At 37.4% G+C, this 26,045-nt stretch overlaps 1 protein-coding gene across 2 annotated transcripts in view; it reads right to left on the minus strand.

The window, feature by feature from the left end:
- Window positions 1-7,005: 7,005 nt before the first annotated feature.
- The window catches only part of LOC121418568 (two pore calcium channel protein 1-like), a 35,593-nt gene continuing 16,553 nt past the window's right edge, over window positions 7,006-26,045 (minus strand). For both annotated transcript variants that reach the window (XM_041612501.1, XM_041612500.1), the window contains exons 9-20: window positions 18,942-19,068; window positions 18,218-18,419; window positions 17,248-17,392; window positions 15,094-15,258; window positions 14,060-14,124; window positions 13,151-13,229; window positions 12,299-12,368; window positions 10,955-11,186; window positions 10,456-10,546; window positions 9,753-9,866; window positions 9,192-9,313; window positions 7,006-7,817 (exon numbers count right to left, since the gene is read on the minus strand). In XM_041612501.1, coding sequence (XP_041468435.1) covers window positions 7,669-7,817; window positions 9,192-9,313; window positions 9,753-9,866; window positions 10,456-10,546; window positions 10,955-11,186; window positions 12,299-12,368; window positions 13,151-13,229; window positions 14,060-14,124; window positions 15,094-15,258; window positions 17,248-17,392; window positions 18,218-18,419; window positions 18,942-19,068 — 1,561 coding nt within the window. In that variant the 3' untranslated portion in view covers window positions 7,006-7,668. The remainder of the gene's footprint in view (window positions 7,818-9,191; window positions 9,314-9,752; window positions 9,867-10,455; window positions 10,547-10,954; window positions 11,187-12,298; window positions 12,369-13,150; window positions 13,230-14,059; window positions 14,125-15,093; window positions 15,259-17,247; window positions 17,393-18,217; window positions 18,420-18,941; window positions 19,069-26,045) is intronic.

Raw genomic sequence — 26,045 nt, forward strand, 5'->3', positions numbered from 1 at the left:
CATAATAAAATACAAAAGAAATAGTGAGTGGATGACGTCATCAGTCTCCTCATTTGCATACCGATGTGAATATAACTGTTTTGTGAAATTAAGTACAACTTTAATTTAAAGTGTCATAACTTTACATCCGATTTTGATGAAATTTTCAGTGTTATGCTTAATGGATTTTTCTCTTTTTATTCAAATCAATGATTTGTTACTTGTCCCTTCAAAAATGGGCAGTGTTCATTCAAGCGTATACATTCTATCAAGAATTATAATTTCATCTAAAAGATGAGACCAAAGCCCGAGCATATACATGAAAATATGACATCACTGTTGTATTTTTGTTGGCAATAAATTTTGGGGACTTTTTCGAAAGTGAAACTGTTTATTGATACGCCTATTGTAGAGATAAAAGTCTTCGTCCCACAGTAATAGTTTTGAGGGAGTGAAATCCTGAAAAGAAAGGTTTTTTTTTCGCTCTCCCTTAATTTCCGTCTTCCAAGTTAGTGGTCTTTAAAATTGTGGGGGCTTTATGAAAATGTTGTATGAAACTCCGCAGGAGGGCAGCATTATAAAAGATGAAACATAAGACGATCAGTGGCGCAGCTACGGGGGGCCTGGGGGGCACGTGCCCCCCCCCCCCCCCAGGTGCCCCCCTGAAAAAAATGGCAGCCAAAAAAAAGAAAAAAAGGAGAAAGAGAAAAAGAAAAAGAAGAAGAAAGACAGAAGAAAAAAAATAAGAGGAGGAAGACGAGTGAATGAAATAGTGTGAGGGGAAGACTTGCAAAAAAATAAAATCTTTCAGGTTACTATATAAATTTTTTGCTTGCGCTTCGCGCCAGAATTGCCTGTTCGATGAGATTCATATCTTGCTCAATAGGCTGATATGGAACAAATTTTGAAGTCAATATACAAATCATATTTTAGCTCAGACATCGAGCTTTCATTATTTTCATTTACAAATTTAAGTGCTCTGTAAAATGTCCGTTTTATGGTCTACAAATCAGCATTTTAAGCTCACGCTGCGTGGTCACATTGTTTGATTAGCCAAGTTACTATTGTCTACGTGTATTCCATAATGTTCCATTAAACAAATGTATTCAGAATGCCCAGATTCTAGGTCTAAATCTAAAACATGCGCGAAAGCCTGCATGTTCTTTAATGAAAATGTACTTAAATTATCCAGTTTCACATGAGAATATCAATTGTCTGCTCACGCTTCATGATCGCATTATTAATGATACTCAATTAACAATATCTTATTTATGATTTACAAAATATGAATAGTGTCCCGCTGTTAGGTCTAAAATCTCAATTTTCTTCCTCTCGCGCTTCGCGCTCGCATCAATTGTTTAGTTACATACCTATCCCATTTATTAATACAAAATTTTTTAGAATGACCATTTTTTTAGTTCGGAATGTCAAAAAAATTTGCTCGCACTTCGCGCTCGCATTATTGAAATATATACCGTCTTCGTGGGTAACTGTAAGCAGTCCTTAACAGGTTTCCCTTTCGATAATGCTAGAACTGTTAATAAAAATTTCTGCTCGCGCTTGGCGTTCGCAGTAACCATCTAGTTACATACCTTCTTGTTCAGGATCACACATAACATTGCCCAGAATATTACATTTTCAGGACAAATACACGAAAGTAAAAAAAAAAAAATCGCTCGCGCTTCGTGCTCGCACCTTTTATAAGGCTCATGAGATTATTTTTATGTTTATGTCGTTTTATAAGAATAAAACTAAGAAGTGACTGATCGGGGAAAATTTCGGGCCCCGTCCCCTATTAGCGAAAGTCGGATCCGCCCTTGTGACACATAGACACACACACCGAAAAAATGGTGCCCCCCTGAAAAAGCAAGTACCCCCAGTGCCCCCCCCCAGGAAAAAATCCTAGCTACGCCACTGAAGACGATGCCATGACGGAAAATGGAGAGAAAAACTGTTTTAAAAGTAAGGAAAAGAAGTTGAGGAATGCATTGACAATAGGCAGGTGAGTTTAGCCATGATAATGATATTAACGTTTTCGTTGTAAAAATATTGTAGTCACCTTTAAATCCGAACCCCTTGAAAAAGGCTGTCAATCAAATTAAACGGGAGAGAGAAACATGTAAGATTCTATGTATAAAAAAAGTAAATATAACGTTCTTGATAGCAAAGACTGCTTGAGTAAAGAGTCTGCATTTAAAACTGCCCAAATCGATATTATCAGGGCCCTGGGAACGTTTTTTTTTTGCTGGGGGTGCTTGAGTAAATTTGACAATTAAAAAAGGGGAAAAAGGGGTTTCAACGCGATATGCTGGCCATTATTTTTCGAATTTTACACACCTATCAGAATTCCAGGGCCGGGGTTGTCTATGGAAAATAATAAACGCAGCACCCTTCCCAGGGTCATTGATATTATCACGGGGGCACAAAATAAAGATAGTTTTAGAATTGATATGCCCCCATTTTCCTTCGATTTCTCCCTCATATCTATTTTTTTCGTCCTCTGCGTCGTAATATGTGTCCTTGCCATCTGCCCCTGTTTGTACGACCTCAATTAAATGTTGAGGAACTTTAAATTCAAGTCCACCCGAGAACACAATCGATTTGAATCACATACTATTCACAGCCTGTTCAGGGTTATGCCATTTTCTTCACATGTCAATGAGGAGATATATTTTATGATAACATACAAAAAGAAATAGTGAGTGTATAAACACGGTCTCCTAATTTGCCAGGATGTGCAAATAACCGATTTGCGAAATTAACTCTTAACTTTAAAATATCACAAGTTTCTTAATTTACCTCCGATTTTGACGAAATTTTCAATGATGCTTGTCTGATTTTTCTCCTTTTATTAAACTTTTAGTTTGTTCTTCTTTAAAGTTGAGCGTACTAGGACTCTCACAATCTTTGTATTTCATGTTTTTGTTGTTTTGTTGTTTTCAATCGACCAACCTATTTTTATCAATTCGAAGAGAAACTGACTGACATGTTAATCAGCGAGTAATACGCTATCAGACAGGATGAGAGTGGGGAGAAGGTCTATCCAGTTTAACAGGATGTTAATTCTAGGAATAGACTTCTAATCTGTCTGACTTCATTACGTAATGATTGATAACAACAAACGGGACATTCCAAGCACTTTTTATAATCATGACGGGGGCCCATATCGAACATGTTTTATTTCTGATCTAAAAAAACTGGATTTTTAAACATGTTTTTAAATAAAGAATAATCTAAAATGGATGTCAATAATTAAACAATTAATGCGAGAACGAATTGCAAGCTATTTTTTGAGCACGAGCTGTTTCGCATGTAAGAAAATTGTGAAGAAGATATGAATCTCACTAAAATCTATATAACTAAATGAATCAAGCGCGAAGGGCAACATGATTTTTTTTTATGATTGAATTTCTATATATAATAACTTAATCTTGGTTATTATAGATTTAGTGGAACCACATTGAAGTTCATTGACCCTAATTTACTTTTGACCTAGATTATATGACCTCAAATTCGTGGAAATCGATGCATGCAGTTAATCTTGATTACTGTCCAAATTTCAATGAACGAGATCAATAAACTTTCAAAGTTATGACATTTCAATAAATACCCCAACATGGTCAAAGTTAATTGACCCTAAATAAAGTTTGACCTTAATTATGTCACCTAAAACTCATGCAAGATGATCATAGTGATACTTGCATGACTACTGTTAAGTTTAATTCATAACTATATACAAAATACTTTGAAAGTTATGGCATTTCAAAAACTGCACGTTGATTTATTTTGATACAAAAACATAGTGAAAACTCATTGACAGTAAATGACCTTTGACCTTGGTCACGTGACCTGAAACTCGTGCAATAAAATCAAGAAATAGGTCCATATACTTTCTAAATTGTGTGACGAATTTCAAACACTAAACCTTGGTTAAGATTCGTGATTACGATGCCACCGCCGTCGGAAATGCGCCAGAAGGGAAATTTTGCACCTCAACGCAAAACGAATCCGAACACAGCAAATGCACTGAAAATGCAAGCCAAGTATGAAAAGCTGGGAGGCCGGTCTTTGTCAAAAATTGATGAAACCGAACAGCAGTTTCATTTTAAGCCTTGGAGCAGACGAAAAATGAATAAATAAAATGTCATTTATCCACTGGGATGAAATTGCTGTTTCAATTTACCAACCCTCGACAAAGACTTCATTGTCATGACAAACATTTGACAATGCATTATCTATGATCTCGAAATCATTCTGCATCGCAGTTGGAAAACCAACCTTCAACTTGGTTGAAAGGTTTCTAAACTTATTTACTAACTTTTGTATAAAAATGAAATTCATCTTGTAAGCTACACAATGAGTGAGCACATAGACATAGAGACAGATTGCTATTTTTGAGAGCTTGAAAGGAAATATTTGATACCCGATAAAAAAATATACATGTCAATCAGTCCTGGCGCTTTTTGCCGTTAATTTCAATCAATCGCTCATTATCTTGAAAAGATACTATGTACAACTACTAACAAACGAAATTGGATGGATTAAGAGAGCTTGAGATAAGAAATTTCCCCTAAAATTCTGCTTAACAATTTGTATAGCAATGTATAATTATCAACTACATCACTTGAATATTCATCAAAGGTTTAAAAAATAAATTCAGAAATGACTTCTGACTTGGAATACAATGATATTCTACAATATATATGTACTTCCAAAACGACCCAACATATCAATTTAATTTTTACAGAAGTTTGTCAATTAGTGTAGGAACATTCGACCAATTAAGTCAGAGAACAAACCAATTCTTGATTAAAAAATTAAATCACTTGATTTTGAGGAATTAACCTTTTGTTATATGTTTAGATTACATATTTGTTTTAATTGAAGGAAATCCTTCAGAAGGAAACCCTTCTTATGGGATTGTTCTAATGCTAATGATTTGCAAAACTAATCATATATATTCATCTTTCGGGTGAATAAGAATCAAATTTGATATTGCAATAGACAACCTTGCTCAATTAAAAAAATGACAAGTACCATTACCAGAAACAAATATTTCCTGATACAGTTTAATGTACTTTAGCCATGCAAAACACGTCATTGCTTTCACAATAACCCTATAACATATCTTATAACAGGAAACAATTACAACCTTGATATACCGGATTCAATTATTTTATTAGAAAAGAATAAAGCTATAACAACATTCATCAAAATTTATTTTCTTTTCAAATGAAGATTAAGTTATCATATTTTTTAAAGTTCAATCATTTCAATAGTTGCTTTCTTTTTTATACAAAAAAGAGAAAAGTAATATTAACACAAAGAATTTTGAAATAATTTCCAACTGGAAGCTGAAACAACATATACCTCTTTTGTTGCCAGATCTGGCTTTCTTAATCATAAATCAATATTAAATCTAATCCATCATTTGGCTCTATAATTCATGGTGAAAAGGATAAAAAATCTCATCAGGTCTATAAAAAAAAATTATTCACTCCAATGTATAAATTATGTTATTCATACCATGAAAAACCTACTTTTCATCAATTCAATATATGCTTGACTTGACCCTTTGCAGAAGAACTTAGAATGGTAGGTATTGATTAAACAATAGAAAGTTTTAAGTGATGTTACCTAAATAACAATTTCCAGTATGAATGCTACAACAAAGCAAGGTTCAATAACTGGGCCCTGTCTTACAAAGAGTTACAATTGATCCAATCAACCACAACTATATACGGGAAGACAGCAATGTCAACATCTAAAACACTTGTTTGTTAATATTTTTTTGTAGATATGATGTATATTCCTATATTTACTGTTTTCTTGACAATTCAGTATATTTTGTTTACACATGACACTGTGCAAATTTCCTGAAGAAAAAAATTTATGGTATTGATGGATTTCTATATACTTGAATTTGATCAGATCAATTGTAACTCTTTGTAAGACGGGGCCCTGATGATATCATTTGAAAATGATCACTATCATCAAATCATGATATAGTATCCCCTTCAAGTTGCCTAACATTAGAGTCTTATATCAGATAACAAATATAATATGATATTTTATGAAAATTATTCAATGCATACATTCTCTTTGTTCTAATTTCCTGATGTACCATTTTGGCAAGAATGAAGAAAAAAGGAGTCAATTCGATATTTATTGAGATCTGGAGCCCTGAAAAGAACTTATTTCTAAGGCAATTTTGCAAGTAATTTTGCAACTATGATAGCCACATCACAAATTTTGAAACAAATTTGTAACTTTAATTTTTAACTCAATAGAATAAACAGTAAAAATCACTAATGATTTTAACATAAAAAGAACAACTTTTCTACATCAATGGCCATAACAACCCCCTCAACATTCCAAACATATCTGCAAAAGGAAAACCCATCAATAAAGAGTTTCATTAGTTTCATTGAAGCCTTACTATAATATTGCATTAAATATTTCTTTATCATATCCCTTACTTAAGATTGTTGTATTGAGAGTGTACACAAGGAGAAAAAGAATAGTTTTACTACGATAAACGTTTGCCGTGATATAGTTCATTTTCCTTGCTGACGTCACGCATAGTCCATTTTTTCCCTAGGGAAAAAGTGAACTATACATTTTTTTTACTCCCCCCTACCTCGCGATACGCGAGGTGTGCGGTGCGATGTGAGCAGAGCGCTACTCAGCCAAACGGTACTCTCCACTGCATGCCAAGGGAAAATTTCGGCAAGCTGCACTAACCAGGTGCGCTCGCTGAACAGACTTATTATTTTCTCAACTTCTCGACGATTGTTCTATATCAACTTATTAAAAATCGTTTCGCTGTAAAATGGTATGAGTGGAAGGGATATAAAACAAATATACAATGACCCATTCTCGGAACCGGCTAAAACTATTCGCACTCAGGAACATCACATAGTACTATTCTCCCTCGGGCCGATGGCCCTCGGGAGAATAGTACTATGTGATGTTCCTTCGATGTGAATAGTTTTAGCCAGATCCTCGAGTGTCATTGTATATTTGTATATTATCTATATTCGTATAAGTCAATTTATTATGATACAGTTTCAAGTATCGTATACTGTATTTGCATTGCAACAAACAGAATAAACAAATATGAGGTAAATCTATGCCGTTAACATTCACATAATGCACACTTTGGTATAAAAAAAATTGCAGGATACTCCCATGCTCATCTCAATTTATCATTTTCTTTTCTGTAACACACTGTATATGCTCAAAAACTATCCACAAAGAAACAATAGATTATATAAGAAATGTCACCAGTAAAATCAATACTTTCATTCACATATTAAATGTAGAATCTGGATCTAAATTTTAGTGAAATCATTAATATAAATTTACTAATATGAAGGAATAATTACAAGTATATAAAGGTGAATATATTACTTTGGCTGAGTGCATACACAGAGTTCAGCTAACAGTACTAATGAGATACTCAGTATCTTTATACTAACTAGAAAGTCAATAAAGTTATTCTCTTTATTTTTATAGAATTTGCCGTAATGGCAAAGTTACAACAGTTGCAAGTCCTTTATGAAACAGGCCCCAGGTCTTAAAAATGACTTTGACTTAGGAAAGGTAAACTTACATAGACCTGATATTTAATTATAACTTCTCTACATCCCAATGTCAAAACTGGAAGTTGAAAGAACACGCATCTCTTTAAGCTACGTTATCCACCGATAATGGGAAGGGGGTGATGTCTACGTCTGGGATATCATCAACATCATCGATCTCCTCCGGACCTATGTCCTCATCGTCAAGCTCACCTTCAAACATGTTTTGTAGAGTCACTTGCATTGCTTTCCGCCCTTCACAATAAATAGATAAGAGAGATAACAGATTCTATCAATAACATCATGTCTCACAGTTCATTCATTATTCGACGGTTTTCTCAAAATATGTGCTGTTTTATGAAGCATAACAAACCATGATTTTAGACCAACGATTCAAAACCAACTTTGTGAATTTAGCAAAATGCTCGAGGCAGCAGTTTAAATCACTAACAAATCACTCCATGGAACAATCCCTGTGCTTTCTTAAAGGTGAGTTTAGTTTATGATAGAAATTCAATACTCAAAATGAGCAAAAAGGCATCACTTTGTAATGAAAGTAATCATTGTTGGCAAACTAAGGGGCACTTAAACTTTATAACCAGTTATTTTTGGTGAAGAATAAAATGTTTCTAATTGATACATTTGGGTTTTCAACCGTCTTCGATAGCATATTTGAATATGTTTCTGTTGCAGGCGCCAAAACTTGTAATTTAGACATTTTTAACACCAACTTCCCTTTGTGTCTGCCTACTCCTTTTCTTTCATCCCCTTCATTAACCTGATTGGTCATCTCTTCTCACTAATGCCCCTTTTGTCTCCTTGTTCCAGCATTGCTGTTTAATGTCTGTGGTCTATATTATGGTTGTTCCACCTTATATGTTTGTCATTTTGCCCCCGAAGAAGATTCTGCTAGGATCGAAAGCTTAGGCCCCTTTTGACTCTCTTATTTACTCCATTGGCTCTTTTTTTTTAGATAAGCAGTTTACAGCAGCTTCTTTTTGCAACTTAAATCTTTCAAAATGTGATTCATGGCCATAATGAATGTCATACATTGATTGTAGTGTTTGGCAATGCATCTAATGGGTACATGGATTATCAAAATGTGAGCATACAATTTAAACACCATATTCTGAACTACTACAAATTAACTGTAACAGTGGTCTAAAGTTGCAGTTTAAATATGGGTAGCCAAACGAGACTCAAATATCTATGATTAGATGATCAATTTAACGTCACATTTGGCATTCAAAATCAATAAAATTGCCTTGAAATTATAATTATGATAGTTAGGGTCAAAACATGTGAAGGATTCTGGCAAACACAAGCACAAATTCATGACAGTTTTAGTTTCCCATAATTTTAGACCAGAATTAGACAAGGGCCACATTACATATAATCTACTATTATGGTAACTTTGCCATCCAATGGTAACTACCATAGTAACACTCATCACCAACCAATCAATATCATGGATTCCAGACAAGTTACCACCGGATGGCAAAGTTGGCATAATAGTAATTTTCATGCAACGGGCCAGGTTAAAGTTACACCGGGCTCAGAATACAGGCCGTCATGTATTCAAGTTTGCATTCACATTTGCATTCAAAATGGCATTCAGGTAAGACCTACGTTTTCCCAGTCTAAACTTGAGATTATCGTCAGGGTTTTCAGGGTATTCCGTTTCCATCTCCTTCACCAACTCTTTACGATCTGGTTTCTTTCTCCTTCTATTTGCTTCTTCTAAGTTGTCTCTGAAAGACATGAAATAAAAAAAAGGACACAAAAATGTACTTTAAATTCTGTCAACAAACATCATACTTATCTACAAGTCTATTTTACCACTGTAAAGTGCTCAATACGATATGAGAATGCCACTGAGAGCTTTATAACTCGATCACTAAGCTGGCCATCATATTCTAGCTTGCCCCCAACACAATAACTGCACCAATACCACTCGATGTAGAGTATTCTAGCAATAGGCTCTACAGTCACTCAATTTGCTAAGCCAACAACATATCTATCCTTCCAGGCACCCATTTAACACCTGAATGGTGACATGAGAGGCAAATAAAATAAAAAACTTGCCAAAGGGTGTTGGTGTCATAAGGGGATTTGAACCCGTGACCTGCTGGTTGAAAGACAAGAGACAGACCACAACACTTCCACCCTAAAGATGTGGTAAATACTCACATTTTATCACTCAGACCAAGGTCTTCTACCACTTTCTCTAGAGCACTTTCATACTCTGTCTTTGACAAGGAATATTCCACCATGAACACCTCAAGGATGAAGGCTATGAAGATACTGAAGAAAACAAACAGAGCAAAATAAATAAAATAGTCAACATTTGTTGAAATTCATGATGGAATGAGAAACATGGTGTGATTCTCACTTTCTAGAGGTCAAAGGTCAAGATATAGTGTGGTACTTATTTTAATAAGAGGTCAAATGTCAGTATACAGTGTGACTACTACTTTATAATAAGCAAATGCTAAGATATGGTGCTTTTCTTACTTTATAAAGAGGTCAAATGTCAAGATTTGCTCTGATTCTTGCTTTATGATACCAAAAGTCAAGATATGGTGTGATTTGTACTCAATGAGGTCAAATTCTTACAAAGTGAGGTCGAAGGTCAAGATATTGTGTGGTTCTTACTTTATAAATAGGCCAATGGTGAAGGTAGGCTGTGATTCTTTCTTCATGAGGTCATGTTCAAGATATGATACGATTTTAAATTAGTGATGTCAAAGGTCAGTATATCATGTGGTTCTTACTTTATAAAGAGGTCAAAGGTCAGTACATGGTGTGATTCCTCCTTCAAAATGACGTTAAAGGTCAACAAATAGTGTGTTTCATAATGAGGACAAAGGTAAAGATAAGGTATGATTCTTACTTTATAATGACTATGACAACAGAGATGTGAAAGAAGAGGAAGTAGAGACGAGAAGCCTTGTTGGTCACTATCACATATCCTTCAGAGATCAGTGTGACTTTGTTAAGGTTAATAGATTGATCTACATTGGTCTTGGTTTATTGGAAGAAATAGTTAACTATCAACATCTGAAATGAATAAAAGAACATGAATCATTACGTTTTATAACTTTCCAAAATTAGAGGGGTGCTTTGCATGCTTTAGAATACTGTATTTTTAAATATCATAATTAAAAATAACATTATTTTACAAATTTACTGAATTGTCAGTGAATAGTTAAATATTCATCATCCTATGAAAACATTTAATTTATATTCAGGGGGTCTGAGGTATGTATTGCTTACAAAAAAATATCAGAATCATGTGATAGTTCAAGTCTAATGTCATTTACTTTTTCACTTTTAATATTTTTCAAGATTAATATTGCAAGCATTATGAAATGTGATAACTGAAAGGATATCATGCCATTGGTTGACAACCATGAGCTCAATCAGGATGATGAAAGCCTTCAAGATGTTGTTGAAGTTGTTGTTGCAGTAATGATCTCGGTAGAAATCTGAACCACGCAGGAGAGGGTTGCCACAATAAAGCTCATCCTCCGTCAGGTCTGCACCATCAACCTCATAGCCATAGTAGTTGACTTTACCAGCGTACAGTTCCATCCCAATCACAGCATAGATGTAAAATACAACCTAAATGAGAATCATAAAAAGCAACTTACGTCAGTTCATTCAATAAGGTAACCTTTTAAAACAAACATCAATTCTGAGGCAAGCTGGAGGTAGCTATCTTTCCGAAGCAAAGCTGAGGAAAGATAACAGGTACATTCAGCTTGCCGAGGAAGCGATAGTTTGCTTTGTCACCTGAAATCAAGAGGTGATTACATGCTTTATATTTCGCATCGGGAACCACTATAAGCAAAGAAACCAATATCAATACGTCTCTGCTATAAGATCAATTTTGATTTGAAAAAAAATCAAGATTTCCTTTGCAAAAAAAAATCCACCGAGGCGATTATGCTTGTTTTGATGCTAGTGCGTATGCAAACTGTGCGCAAGCATCTGAGATCTTGCTCCAAAAAATTTATTGTGATTTCACAAAGGAACTTTTCCATCAAAACAATTGACTGAGGGGCAATGCACTTTTATTTCATACACTGCGCTCACATCTAGATCTTGCGCGATCATCATTTTAGGTGATGGAGAATGGTGGACCAAAAAATTGAGTGGCAATGACCTTCATTTCACGCGTACTCAAACTTATTCATAACATGTTTTGACTCTATGGGCTTAAAAGATCAGCAAAACACGAAAGTTCCATCACTGCGAGTGATTAATGATGGGGGACACTACCCTTTATCACGTGACTTCTGACCAATCCTATAGCAAGATTCTTAGCATGCAGAATATAATATCAATTATCATCTGTTTGGAGCATAACATTCTTAACCACTGTCAAACACCACAAAAAATCTATTGAATTAAAGAATGATAACATACATGAAAATGAAATTGGAAGACTGTGATTGTTAATGTGTATTTTACGGCAATACTTTTTATTTTAGCCCTTTTAAATATCCATTATTACTTTTATTACGATTATAATGAAAATTAATGTAAAAATTCCTTGTGTACATGAGTAATACATATATTCCGTATAAACTTGAGCCTACCTGAGTATATCAAAGTAGTATACAAATACATGTATTCTGTATAAACTTAGCTATGTTCAACTTATACTCAGTCAGACACTGTCAAATGAAAAAAAAAGAAGATAATCAGTTCACTTCTCACTTGATACTTACAAATAGAATTGCACCAAAAGTAATTATAGAAGGACCAATGTTCATCACTGTTGCTACGATGACATGGAATCTGTCACAAAGAAATTCATCAAACATATTACTTAATGTTAACATCTTATAAAAGAGTAGTGGCTATCATTTTTTCAGCCAATTAATCTAGAAAATATATTTTCAAACATCAAGCACCCACTCTCAGCAATGGTTTCATTTTCTTTAAAAATTTAGTAATTGGATATCAGGAAACTATACACACAGATTATATCCAGAAACTTTCAGCCCATTCCATGAATGAGAAATGGTTGGGAGAAAGGCATAACTTCATAGGGGTCAGAATTGAGGATAATATCAGGTTTATTTGTGCTTGATAGTATTAGTAGTTTAATCTTGAGTGGGGTTGTTTTCAGGTCTATATTTTTATTCACCAATTAGCTTGATCAGAGAAATTGTCCAGTTTATTTCCTGTTCTAATTTGCTATTCTCCTAGAATAGTAAGCCACAATATCTTAATTCCTATAATGCTTGCATTCATAAACCAAGTCTGAAGTTACTCCTTCATACAGTTCTTGACTTATCACAAGAATGATAATTTGAAGATGCATGACCTCTCTGACCTTTGAACTCCGTTCCCCCAAACAAATCAATTCATTGTCACTTCAGTAAGCATATATCTTCCAATTGAGGTTGATACCTTAAATGGTTAATGAGCTTTCACAAGTACAAGTCTTTTTAATATATATGATGATCTCTGTGACCTTGAACCACAAATTCAATAAATAGACCTTAAATTATCACATGGTGGCATATCAATTTGACCTATAACCGATTCGAGTATACAGAACAAAGTGGTAATACCTTTCTATGTTGTTGATAATTCTGACCAGTCTGAGTACCCTAAGGATCAGAAGAATGTCTAACGTGGTCTCTGTCTCACCTGTAATCAAATAAAATATCAAAAAAGTAAGAAACAAGGTGAGGAACTTCCAACCAGCATTGAACTTGGTTTGAATGGCTAAATTTGACTAATGGAAGAAAACCTGGGGCCGGTTTCATCAAGTTTTATGCAAGATACACGTGACTTTATACACAACTCGTGACCCTTTCTTGTGCTTACTGATATGCCCTCATGTAGCTGACTTGGCACCTAAGAACATGTTCTAGTTGTGCATAACTTTAAGAACAGTTTTATGAAACACCACCCTGGCATTCCTAGGTATTAGCATAGTCAGGAGTTTGCAATCAAATTCAGAAAATTATAAAGGGTAAACAGTGTGTTTTTTTTTTAGAAGAAAACTTATTTGAGAGGTTTTGTTTGTAAAATAATTGCACAAGTTTGGAGAATCCTGAAAACCTATCCCCTTACCAGATATTCAAAACTATATTTTCTTTAAAAATGTTTAGTATAAACTTAGACTATTGCTCTGCATAATGAAATATCTCTGAACTAAACATCATCATCATCATCATTGTCATCACCATCATCACCATCATCATCATCATCATCACCATCATCATCATCATCACCATCATCATCATCATCATCATCATCATCATTATCATCATCATCATCACCTTCTTCAATCTTCATAAACATTATCAGCTTCCATTGCTAACATGAATTCATTTGCATTCTTTGTATTTTCATTGCAGTAATCCATTAGAACAGTGTTCAGTCACATGCTAATAAAAAAAAGATGAAGATCAAGGAAAATATCACCATCACCAAGAGCAATAGAAACATCACATTATAATCAATCTACTTACTGCTGTTCACAATAGCCTCTATGATGGTGATAACAACAGCTGCTCCAATAACAAGGAAATCAAATCTGCAAAATCAAGTAGAAAAGTAAAGTTGATTGCTAGTTTTGGTAAATATGCCCCACATACACATCTAATAGGAAAGACCGGGGTTAGTTGGAACATGGGGTAAGTTGAAACATTGTAATTTTCTTTAAAGCCTGTAAAATAAATTTATGCAATACTGCCCTCAATTTATTGCAATAATAATTCAACACTGTTGTATTATTAATAGCAATATTAATTGAGGACAGTATTGCATAAATTTATTTTACAGGCTTTAAAGAAAATTACAATGTTTCAACTTACCCCATGTTCCAACTAACCCCGGTCTCCCCTACAGATCTGTTACATCAAGGTGACCTAGTAGAATGGTGTTAGGTGTTTCATACAGATTTAAGTGTGACTTAAAGTCACTCTTATAATTATTTATTCAGCAAATGATGATAATACAAACAGTACATAACAATTCAGAGAACAAAAAATGAAGAGTACATAACAGAATTTAACGAATGGAATGCAAGGGGGGGTGATAAACATCTTCAAAAGTGTGACAATAGGCTTCCTGCCCTGCTTACAGTGGATATAAACATGGAATGGTAGGTACATAATACTTGATTTTAAAATATAATTTTGAAAATATATCTTACAAAATTTATTGAGCTAAAGGATGAATATTTTTTTGTCCATTATAATGATTGAATAGAATGATAATTATTGCAACAAAGATATAATTGCAAATTGAGCAGAGTTTCATAGAATGATGCTATGCAGTTTTCAATATTTATTACAATTCATAGTTATATTTCATAAAGACTTGCATAAGAACAAACAAATACACATTTTCCACAACAAATCTACTGAATGACTTCAGTAGTTTTTAACTATTATTGCAAATTATTTACTACAAGTGTTATGAAACAGGTCCAAGAAGGTCCATGGTAAAACCCAACAATGCAAACTCTTTTTAATGTAATAATTTCACATGAGGTACTTACACATTCCAGAAACTATGGAAGAATTTATAAAAGCCAAGGGCATACATCTTGAGTACAATCTCCACGGAGAACAGAGCAAGGAAGTAAGGTTCCCCCTCATCCAATTTGAATCCCACAAAGAATGCGTTGATGATGATAAGCAAATCAAAAACATAGGTAAAGTATCTGTCAACAAAAAATTATGAAAGACAAGCACACAAACAAAATTGAATAAAATTATAAGAAAGTTGACTGTGTTTCTAGTGCAATGATATAACTGAATGAAATACTTGCTGTAGCCCTGTAGGGTTACAAAATCTTTGTTTTAAAAAAAATCTTTAAATTTGTAGAGTTAGTTAATAGGGTGTCTATGCTTTACAATTGTACTTTTTTTGTTGATACAATGAAACTAGAATTTTTAAGCCTATTTGCAACATTTCCAGTATATCTGATAATAATAATAATAATATTCTGCATTTATTTAGCACTTAATACATCGGAACGACGTCTGTAAGCGCTTTACAGACATATTATTACCCCGGTCATCGGATCCTTGCATGCCCGCATACAGTGTATGCACCTTCTCCACTCCCTGGGGAGCATTCCAACAAGAGTTCCAAGACTAAATTTCTAGGGATACTACATATAATCTTGTATATATATATACAAGCCTATATAATTGTGTATGGCTCAGTTAGTCTGAATGGAAAGGGTACATTGTATGTGAGCTTTCACATTAAGTGAATGAACATATTTTGGAAAAAAAACTTTCAAGGGAAAAGACCTGAAGCCTGTCGCATAAAACTTTTTACCTGAGAAAACTCTGGTAAAAACTGAAAACTAAGGTTAGTCTGATTTCCGCCATTGACTTTAGCACAGGGCAAAAACTCCTGTAAAAACAACCTGAGTTTTCTCAGGTAAAAAGTTTTATGCAACGGGCCCCAGATTCAACCAATTCTGGATACATAGTGCTTGATACTATCACCTATATCATCATAACTTATTTCAGTCAACATTATCCCTCTTACAAAAGGTTACATGTACTAACTCTCATGCCATGATGACACTCCCTCCTTCCACCTCATTATGTCTTGATCATCCTCCTCGTTCAGACCAACCTTGCCACTTTCCTTCTTCACCATATCTCTACATGTAATCTTTGGTCTTCTGTTTCCTCTAGATGCAATCCACTTCCATATCCCATGCTTTTATCACTGGTTCATCATCATCCCTCCTCAACACATAACCAATCCAATAGTCAAAGTTAATTTAGATCACATTAATTCTCATTGTTTATACCTTCTAATTCTTATGCATTATTCCGATTGATGTTGTACTTTAAATTTGACCATGTATTTTTTTATTTTGTTGTGCTTTGTGAACGGAAAATGAATAAATCTAAACCTAAATCCATCTCAAACCACTTCTCTCTACCACTTCCATAATAACACCTTCCTCTAATATATGCAACCTTTCAACAAGTTCATTTGTGTGTTCTGTCAATAGTACATATTAACACTTTCTATTGTCTTTATAGTCCATGTTTACTGCCATTCTGAGTGTACTACTACCAATACAGTAAAAACTTCAAATTACACATGAACACTGGTATTTGAGGATGACAATAATAATGATAAAAGTATATCATTCACCTCCAAGTGGGAAACCTCACAGGACATTGGGGGAAACTATCAAAGAAGACAGAACAGTGTCAAACGTCACCCACATTGATATGACACTACATAGAGCCATCTCATAAGGCTGTTTGTAAGTTAAGACTGACTTAAAGAATGACTGGTGATCCTTTCTTGTGGTAAATGATATTCACTTTAAATGTTCATTGGTGATTATTTAGCACACAGTAAGAAAGTTTCACCAGTCGTTCTTACAGTCGCACTTAACTTACGAACAGCTTTTTGAAACATCCACCAGGGGCCCTTAACACAAAGCTTAGCAATGATCATAGAACATTTTTCTACGATTGATTGCATTGACTACAATGAACAATCAATCATGAAAATAAAGCTTACAATTAATCGCTAACCTTTGTGTTACAGGACCCAGGACAGCATTGAAGAGAGCCACCACGGTAGTGAACTTTGCAACCCCACAAAGTAAGAAAACCAGACTTTAGATGCTGATGATGATGATTAACAATAAAATATTTATACTGACCTGTGACTGACGACTGTCCGTACAAACAGACTTGCTTTTGAGTTGTAACATGTTGGGCAATTTCTCTCGGACAAGGACTTTTGAGTATCCACCTGTACGATAGGCACGTTTAAGATGTCTACCAACTTCATGAATGTACGTTTATCTGCATTAAGAAATAAAAACAAATCGTTTTAATCCTTATCCATGATGAACACACTTCAATAGAGACCCTACCAAAACCTGAACAGAAACAAATTGTCTGCTCTGATTATTCAACTACATTTTTGGCAAACTTAAAGGGGAAGTTCACCCTGCCAACGGGATTACTGTAAAAATGAGAGAAAGCATAACAAAATATATTGGTGAATGTTTCAGGAAAATCCAGCAAAGATTAGATAAGTTATTAGAATTCCAATTTTTTAAATTTTTTGATGTCATATGAGAGCAGTTTCCCATGTATCATGTAGTAAAAAATCAATTAAAAAAATTGTTCTCATAAAAATGAAAATGACTTTTATTGTACCTTCAGTTTATCAATAGATAAATTATTTCACACCCAAACTTGAAAGAAATAAAATTTCATCATCATGAACCATTAAAAATTTGAAGTTTGAGCAATGCAACTACTGGAACCTGTAGCCATTAACTTAGCAGGGGGATGTTTCATAAGTTGTTCGAAAGTTACAAATGACTTTACGCGACTGGTATCCCTTTCCTGTGCATAATGATACATCTCTATGTAGCAGACTCAGAATATAATAGGTACTAGTTGTGCGTAAAGATGAACTTTACTTAGAAAGCTTTACAAAACACCAGGGGTCCGTAACACAAAGATTAGTGATCAATCGCTAAATCGATAGACCAATCAAGATCAATGTTTCATGTGCATTTGGTTCAAAGTGCCAACTAGGAACCAATCAGAAGTATTCTTTCATGTTTGCTATTCATTGCTAAGCTTTGTGTTACGGGCCCAAGCCCAAGAACTTACTTATGAAATTGAGCCCGTCCTGATCAAGAACCCTCCATAGAAGACGTACATGTGGTAGGCTAAGCTTAGGAGCAACCATAGACATCATCTCTTTCCATCGACCCCATGAGAGGAGGAAACGACCTCCATGCCACTCCTTCAACAGGTCCCATGCACTGGCAAGCTTACGACGCTTGTTGAAGACAGACTTCTGAACCTCATTCTGAAACAAAAGGTGACCATAAGTGAATAACATTCTACAGATTACAGTGATTGGTGTGGAAGTGCACTCTTACTTACTTTATATGAAATACATTGGCACATATTATCAGTTTTGGGTATCATAAACACAGTCCCTACTTCACTTATCAAGCCATCATTCAATAGACCCATTTGGTTTGGAATGACTGCACCTCGTCAGATTGGGTATCCTTCTTTTACCTCATGTGAAATCTTGTACAGGCGCACTCATGCCTATTCACTATTTTCATATTAGTTCATTAATGCATTAATGTATCCTTAATAGTAAGCATAAATTAAGCACCCCCTGCCGGCCCACATTCAATTGGGCAAAACAAATTATCAGAGAATTTCTATTTTGAACAATAATATAAAAATTATCATTATTATTATCATTATCACTATTATTGTTATTATTAATACTTCTATTCCTAAAAGCATAATTATATTATGCGTACTCGAGTCAAACTAAAGTTTTACAATATTTCATATTGATATATCATACCTTGAGATGTTTCCGGTAATTCTTGTAGATGACAGCAAGAAAGATAGACATGAATATGTAGAGACAGATGAAGATATAAGTGATGAAATAAAGCATGTACCAAGGGTTGAAATCATAGGCTGGCATCCTACAGTAGACAAAATAAAGAAAGAAAATGGCATTTTCTAAAAAACATGTAGCACTGTTATAATAGGTTTTGATAACAGATGGTATTGACTGGATTTGCAGTATATACCGTGGTGGATCCAGGTGAACCCTCTCCCTTTTCTTCTTCCGCCCTTTCCCTCTCCTCCCCCTAAGATCCGCAAATGAAAAGCCAATAAAATGTCCCTTTGTTATTCTTTATGGCCTGTATTCTCATGTAACATGGCAGATTACACTCCAAGAGCAGTCCATCCCTTTAATGTAATCCCCCTCCCCCTCCTAAAGAGTGGATCACTCCCAAACAGGGTTCTGTGTTGAGTTGCCTGTACACAACACTCCTGCAGTATGTTGTCAAATTCATCACAGGGTGTCATTCCTTCTTGTCATCTTATTTTGTTACACGTACCAGAGTGACAGTTGGTCTTAATCTTACCGTTATACATGCATTGTAATTCTTCTTGGAGGCTGCATAGCCAGGGTTTTTCCTTGGTGTTTTCGAATAAAAAAGATTAAACGCAACTACTGCCTTTAGCGTGATTTATCCTGCGTCACATCTGGCGTTGTCAGCAGGATTATTCTATCAACTCAGACACCAAACCCTGGCTACTAAGAACAACGGAGAAACAGCCTGTACCCAAGACAGAGTCTGTCCTGTAACTTCTAGAGTAACCTGATGACTGTTGGGAGCTGATAAGGCCTTGAAAGAACTGACTTTAATTCTCCCAATATCACGGCCTGTCGTGCAAGATCACCTTTTATTCTTCAGTGACTGCCATCGCGTACTATCCTGGAATATAGATCAAGTGATACCTTGCTCAATGGTGACGAAGAAGTATTGTTTGACAGAGAATTAAAACTCTAACTTGTCAGGATTGTTTGATTGCTAATGAATACATATGAGATAGATCAGTTCAGGAAGTATTTTATCAAGATTGTATTTTCGCAACCAGATGAATAACGTGTTTTTAATATTTCTGTCATATGTTGCTTAAGTCATTAACCAAATATTGAGCTGTATTTTATTATTCCTTCTAGTATTGTCTCCTTTAACCATGGCTACGAAAATGGAAGAGCGTTTGTCAGAATTGGAGAGCCTTGTGGAAACCATGAAGCATGCTATGGAACTGAAGGCACAGGAGACTGACAAAGCAAATGCAGAAGCAAACGCTGTTAAAGAAGAGTTGTTAAAACTGCGTGAAGGCATGGGAGAAAATGGAGAAGAAGACAATGTGTCAGAATTGTCCTCCAGCCCTCTGCCACCTTCAGACCACACCTTGCCAAGAGCTGTCTACATCACCGCTGGGCGGAAGCTAGAGAGATTTAGCGGGCGACCTGAGAAGCTGGGAGATTTGTCAGCAGAGGATTGGATTGAGGATGCCGAGATGGTCATGGCATCCAAGGGCCTACAGGGTAAAGAGCAAGCAGCTTTCTTATTAGAACATTTATCAGGAAATGCCCGTCGTGAGATCCTGGGTAGAGGGGTTGAGACAAAGGGATGTCCACAGAAGATCTTTGCAGTGCTCTTAAGGGTTTTCAGTGACAGCACAAACTTGCCGCAGCTTCGGCAGAAGTTCTACAGTTATAGACAATCGGAAGGAGAGGATATCATATCCCTTTCCCTTGAACTTGTAAGGCTGTTTGATCGGATCATCGCTTTGGACCCTTCCCTGAGGGACTCAAGGGAGAACCAGCTAAAGGATCGTCTTGCAGAGGCTATGAGAGAAGAGGCCGTTCAGATGGAACTTCGAAGATTGATTGCCGATAAACCTCAGTTGTCATTCTTTGACACAAGAGATCACCTCATCAGAATTCTTGGCAGGGATCGGTTGAAGAGCAAGAAGGAAACAGTCGTAAGGGAGAACACAGTTGAGAAGGATTTTGGGAAAATCATAAAAAAACAAGAGGAGCAAATCGCAACTCAGCAGGCCCAAATCCAGTCTTTGCTGTCATATCTTCAATCAAAGCCAAGAGGACGCCCCCAAAGAGATATGGCCTGCTGGAATTGCAATGAGACGGGTCATTTCAGGCGTAATTGTCCCTTACCACCTAGAGTTGTACCTCCTACACAGACACACCCTCCCCAGCCGACAGCAGGAGCTGCAGCAAATGGACCATCCTCAAAACAAACACCTTTAAACTAGCTGGGCCTTCCACTGAGAGCCGGGTGGTGGGCGAGGCGAGAGCAGAGGTAGGCTCTATAATTAAGCGTGCTGTGGGGAACTGCCCAGAGGTGAGGCTCGAGCTTGGTGATACAAGTGTGGGATGCCTGATTGACACAGGTGCTGAGGTTTCAACAATAACAGAGAAATTCTACAAAGAGAATTTAGCTCTTGGCTGGGAGCTGACAGATGTGTCGGAGTTCATACAGGTTTCCGCATCACAAGGCACAGACATCCCCTACCTCGGGTACGTTGAGCTTAAACTGAGTGCCTGGGATCATACATTTCATCAAATGGGGTTCTTAGTTGTGAAGAACCCTGTTAATACCCCAGTAAAAAGAAGGAAAGTAGAACTCCCAGTAGTGCTTGGATCAAATATAATGCGTGATGTTAGAGCACAACTGCAGGATATCTATGGAGATAACTTCTCTCAAATACTTGCTGGACGCGAAGATGGGCAGGACATTCTACTCCGTGCAGTTCAGGTGTATAAGCCAAACACTAGCCTTGGAACAGTGAGAGTAGCTGGGAATCATGCTCTGCTTGTCCCTGCGAGAACAATAAAGGTTATTGAAGGGTCATGTTCCTCTTCCTTGCAGGAGCAACATCGAAGTGTGTTACTGGAACGGCATGTTTCTCATGTAGCAGAGCTTCCTAGAGGTGTAGCATTGGGAGCAGCCTTGGTCACTGTCAATGAAAAGGGGAGAGTACCAATCCAGATTGCCAATTTCAGTGACAAAGATGTGTACCTCCAACCAAGAATGCCGGTCGCTGTGCTAAAGTCTGCTGCCATTATTGAGGATAACGTAGAGGAGGATGACATAACAGATCTAGTATCTAAGGTGGATGTCGGCGATCTCAACCAAGTCCAACAAAAGCAACTCTACTCGGTCCTTTCTAAGTACAAGGCAACTTTCAGTAAAGATGAAGATGATATTGGCTATTGTGACTTAGTTAGCCACAAGATTGTGACCGAAGACGACAGACCAGTAAAGATACCCTACCGGAGGATTCCTCCACATCATTGGGACGAAGTTCGCGATTACCTCAAAAAGTCATTAGAGAGGGGAATCATTCGAGAATCTTCCAGTCCATATGCATCCCCCATCGTCCTAGTAAGGAAAAAGGACGGGAAGCTGAGAATCTGTGTGGACTACAGATCATTGAATGCCAAAACACATAAAGATGCTTATCCTCTCCCGAGAATTGAGGAAGCCCTCCAAACTCTAAAGGGTGCTGAATACTTCTGTTCTTTAGATTTAGCGCATGGCTTTAACCAGCTGCCAATGGCTCCCGAGGATATTGAGAAGACGGCATTTAGAACCGGAACTGGAGGGCTCTACGAGTATACAAGGATGCCATTTGGACTTTGTAACGCGCCTGCAACCTTCATGCGTGTTATGGATAAGGCATTTGGAGATCTCAACTTTCAGTCCCTTCTTGTGTATCTTGATGATATCTTGATATTTGGTTCTACTTTCAAGGAGACCCTACAGAGGCTTGAGACTGTTCTTTCACGTCTAACCACACTAAACCTGAAGGTGAAACCTGAGAAGTGCCAACTATTCCGGAGAAAGGTAAACTACTTAGGACATGTGGTAACAAGTGAAGGGACAACACCAAACCCGGAAAAGATAAGGGCTGTACAAGAATGGCCAAGGCCAGAGACGGAGAGAGAACTTCGTGGTTTCCTTGGGCTTTCGGGGTACTATAGAAGGTTTGTGCAAGGATATGCTCGAGTGGCCGCCCCCCTTCACAACATCCTGAAGCTGCCTGACGACCAAAAAGGAAGCTCAAGAAAAAAAGCAAGACATGGTCGACCAAGAGACATTCAGCCACACTGGAACCAAGATTGTGAAGATGCTTTCCTTGCCCTTAAGGGGGCACTGACCTCACCCCCTCTCCTTGGATACCCCGACTTCAAGCTCCCTTTCACTCTGGAAACCGATGCTAGTTACCTGGGTCTGGGAGCTGTCCTTTCCCAGCAGCAAGAGGGCAGGAATATTGTTGTGGCATATGCAAGCCGGAGCTTAAAGCCGAACGAAAGAAAGATGGACAATTACTCAAGCATGAAATTGGAGCTACTTGCTCTTAAATGGGCGATCACAGAAAAGTTCAGGGATTTGTTGGTTGGTGCGGAGTTCATAGTCTACACAGACAATAATCCCCTCAGTTACTTGATGACATCCGCCAAGCTGGGGGCGACAGAGTCAAGATGGGCATCAGAGCTTGCTCATTTCAGATTCAAAATCAAGTACAGAACAGGAAAATCGAATGGCAACGCAGATGCCCTGAGTAGGAAGAAAGATCATGGTCATGAGCCCAGCACGGCGAGACTGGAGGAAGCAGTTGTTACTGTTCACCCATTTCAACGGTACACTGAGGGTGTGAGTCCTACCCCATTACCTCCTGAAGTTCGTCAAGGAATTTATGATGGTGTTACTGAGGCTTTGCTTAATGAAATCCGCACAAGGTCAACGAATGTCCAGCCTAGGTCAACATCCACCCTCCCTTCCCTTTCAAAAGTTGATTTACAACAGCTTCAGATGTCAGATGAGGATGTAGGCAGATTTTGTGTCTTATGGAGACAAGGACATCGTCCAACTCGTCGACAGGGAATGAAAGAGCCCAAGGCAGTGCGTAAATTACTGAAATGCTGGGACAAAGTAAGCGAACAGGATGGTGTCCTTTACAGAAATGTGCAACATGCCAATGATGATCTTAGGCAGTTGTTATTACCCAGGTGCCTAATAGCCCAAGTGTTGAAGGCAATGCATGACGATGTAGGCCACCAAGCAGCAGAGAAGACACTCGCTTTAACCCAGAGGAGATGTTACTGGCCCGGGATGGCGAAGGACGTAGCAGACTTTTGTCAAAGGTGTGAACGCTGTACTTTGGCCAAAGCAGGGAAGCGACTTCATCCCACTATGGGTTCGCTTATTGCATCAAAACCGTTGGAAGTACTGGCAATTGACTTTACTGTCCTGGAACGAAGCAGCAACGGGTTGGAAAACGTCTTGGTGTTGACTGACGTTTTCACCAAATTCACCCAGGCCATCTCTACACGTGACCAGAAAGCTTCAACTGTAGCCCGTGTCCTTGTACGCGATTGGTTCGTTAGGTTTGGGGTTCCGCTGAGAATTCACAGCGATCAAGGCCGCAACTTTGAGAGTAAACTGATACAAGAGCTCTGCAAGATGTATGGGATAACGAAGAGCCACACAACCCCATACCACCCGGAAGGAAACGGGCAATGCGAACGGTTTAACCGTACTCTTCATGACAGGTTGCGGACTCTTTCCCCTAAAATGAAGCGAAAATGGCCGGAACATCTCCCAGAACTAGTCTATGCATACAATTGCACTCCACACTCTTCTACAGGGTATTCTCCTCACTATCTGTTCTTTGGCAGGGACCCAGTCCTACCCATGGATCATGTCTTAGGGCTTGTGTCGTCTTCTCAAACCGAAAATACAGAAGTTGAAGAATGGATTGCAGAACATCACGAGCGACTCAGTCAAGCTTTCCAAATGGCTTCTGAGAAAACAGAGAAGGAGGCATTACGAAGAAGGGAATTGAGAAATGCCAAGGCCAGCGATGTTGATCTACCTATGGGAGCAACAGTTTTCTTAAGAAATCGTAGAGTACTTGGTCGTAACAAAATCCAGGATGTGTGGGATGCAGAGCCACATAAGGTCGTGAAACACCTTATCACTGGTGGTCATACTTACGTAGTGGAACCAGTAAATGGGGGAAATTCTCGGACAGTACATCGAGGTGAGCTCCTTGAGTGTAGGAACATAGCTGATGGAGCTCCAGAGGACACAGAGATAATCGTTGAGACAGGAGAACCAGCAGACGAAACTGTCATACACGAACATGAGGAGGAGTTCGAAGATGACATACCGAGTGACGGGTTAGTCATAATTCCCTCTAGTAGATCATCCAGGCGACAGAAGTCTCTTCCAAAGTCTAAGGTATATGCTGGAGGGTCAAAAGAATCAACATCTACTCCAATGGATAGCTCAGATAGTCAAAGCTATATAAATGAATCTGGGCCATCTCTTGAAAGGATTCAGGACATCCAAGATGAAGAAATAGGGATAAGAGATGCTCCCGTCCCCGAGTCGTGCAATCTTCCCCTCCCTACTTCAGTACTTAACTTGGTGTTAGAAAATGAAGCTGAGATGGCTACAGCCCCCTCGAGAGGAGATTCAGCTGATGAAGTAAATGCTGAGAGTGTCATAGTCGACCAGCCGGCAGAGCAAAGACCTCGAAGGTCTTCCCGGATTAACGCTGGCTACCATTCAAATCCTAACAGTTTACCTCGGTCCACACTGGACGAAGCAAATATTGTCAATGGACGTGACCAAAGTGTAGGAACAGCCGTAGTTCGGTCAAGTCTAATGAGTTTTTTAATTACATTTTTATTGTTTTGTTTTTTTTCTGTAATCTGTTGTTTTTTTAGTTAATTGCTGGGACAGCAATGCTCAAGCAGGGAAGTGTGTAACATGGCAGATTACACTCCAAGAGCAGTCCATCCCTTTAATGTAACCCCCCTCCCCCTCCTAAAGAGTGGATCACTCCCAAACAGGGTTCTGTGTTGAGTTGCCTGTACACGACACTCCTGCAGTATGTTGTCAAATTCATCACAGGGTGTCATTCCTTCTTGTCATCTTATTTTGTTACACGTACCAGAGTGACAGTTGGTCTTAATCTTACCGTTATACATGCATTGTAATTCTTCTTGGAGGCTGCATAGCCAGGGTTTTTCCTTGGTGTTTTCGAATAAAAAAGATTA

Source organism: Lytechinus variegatus, chromosome 7 (assembly GCF_018143015.1).
Source record: "Lytechinus variegatus isolate NC3 chromosome 7, Lvar_3.0, whole genome shotgun sequence".
Classification (NCBI taxonomy): domain Eukaryota; kingdom Metazoa; phylum Echinodermata; class Echinoidea; order Temnopleuroida; family Toxopneustidae; genus Lytechinus; species Lytechinus variegatus.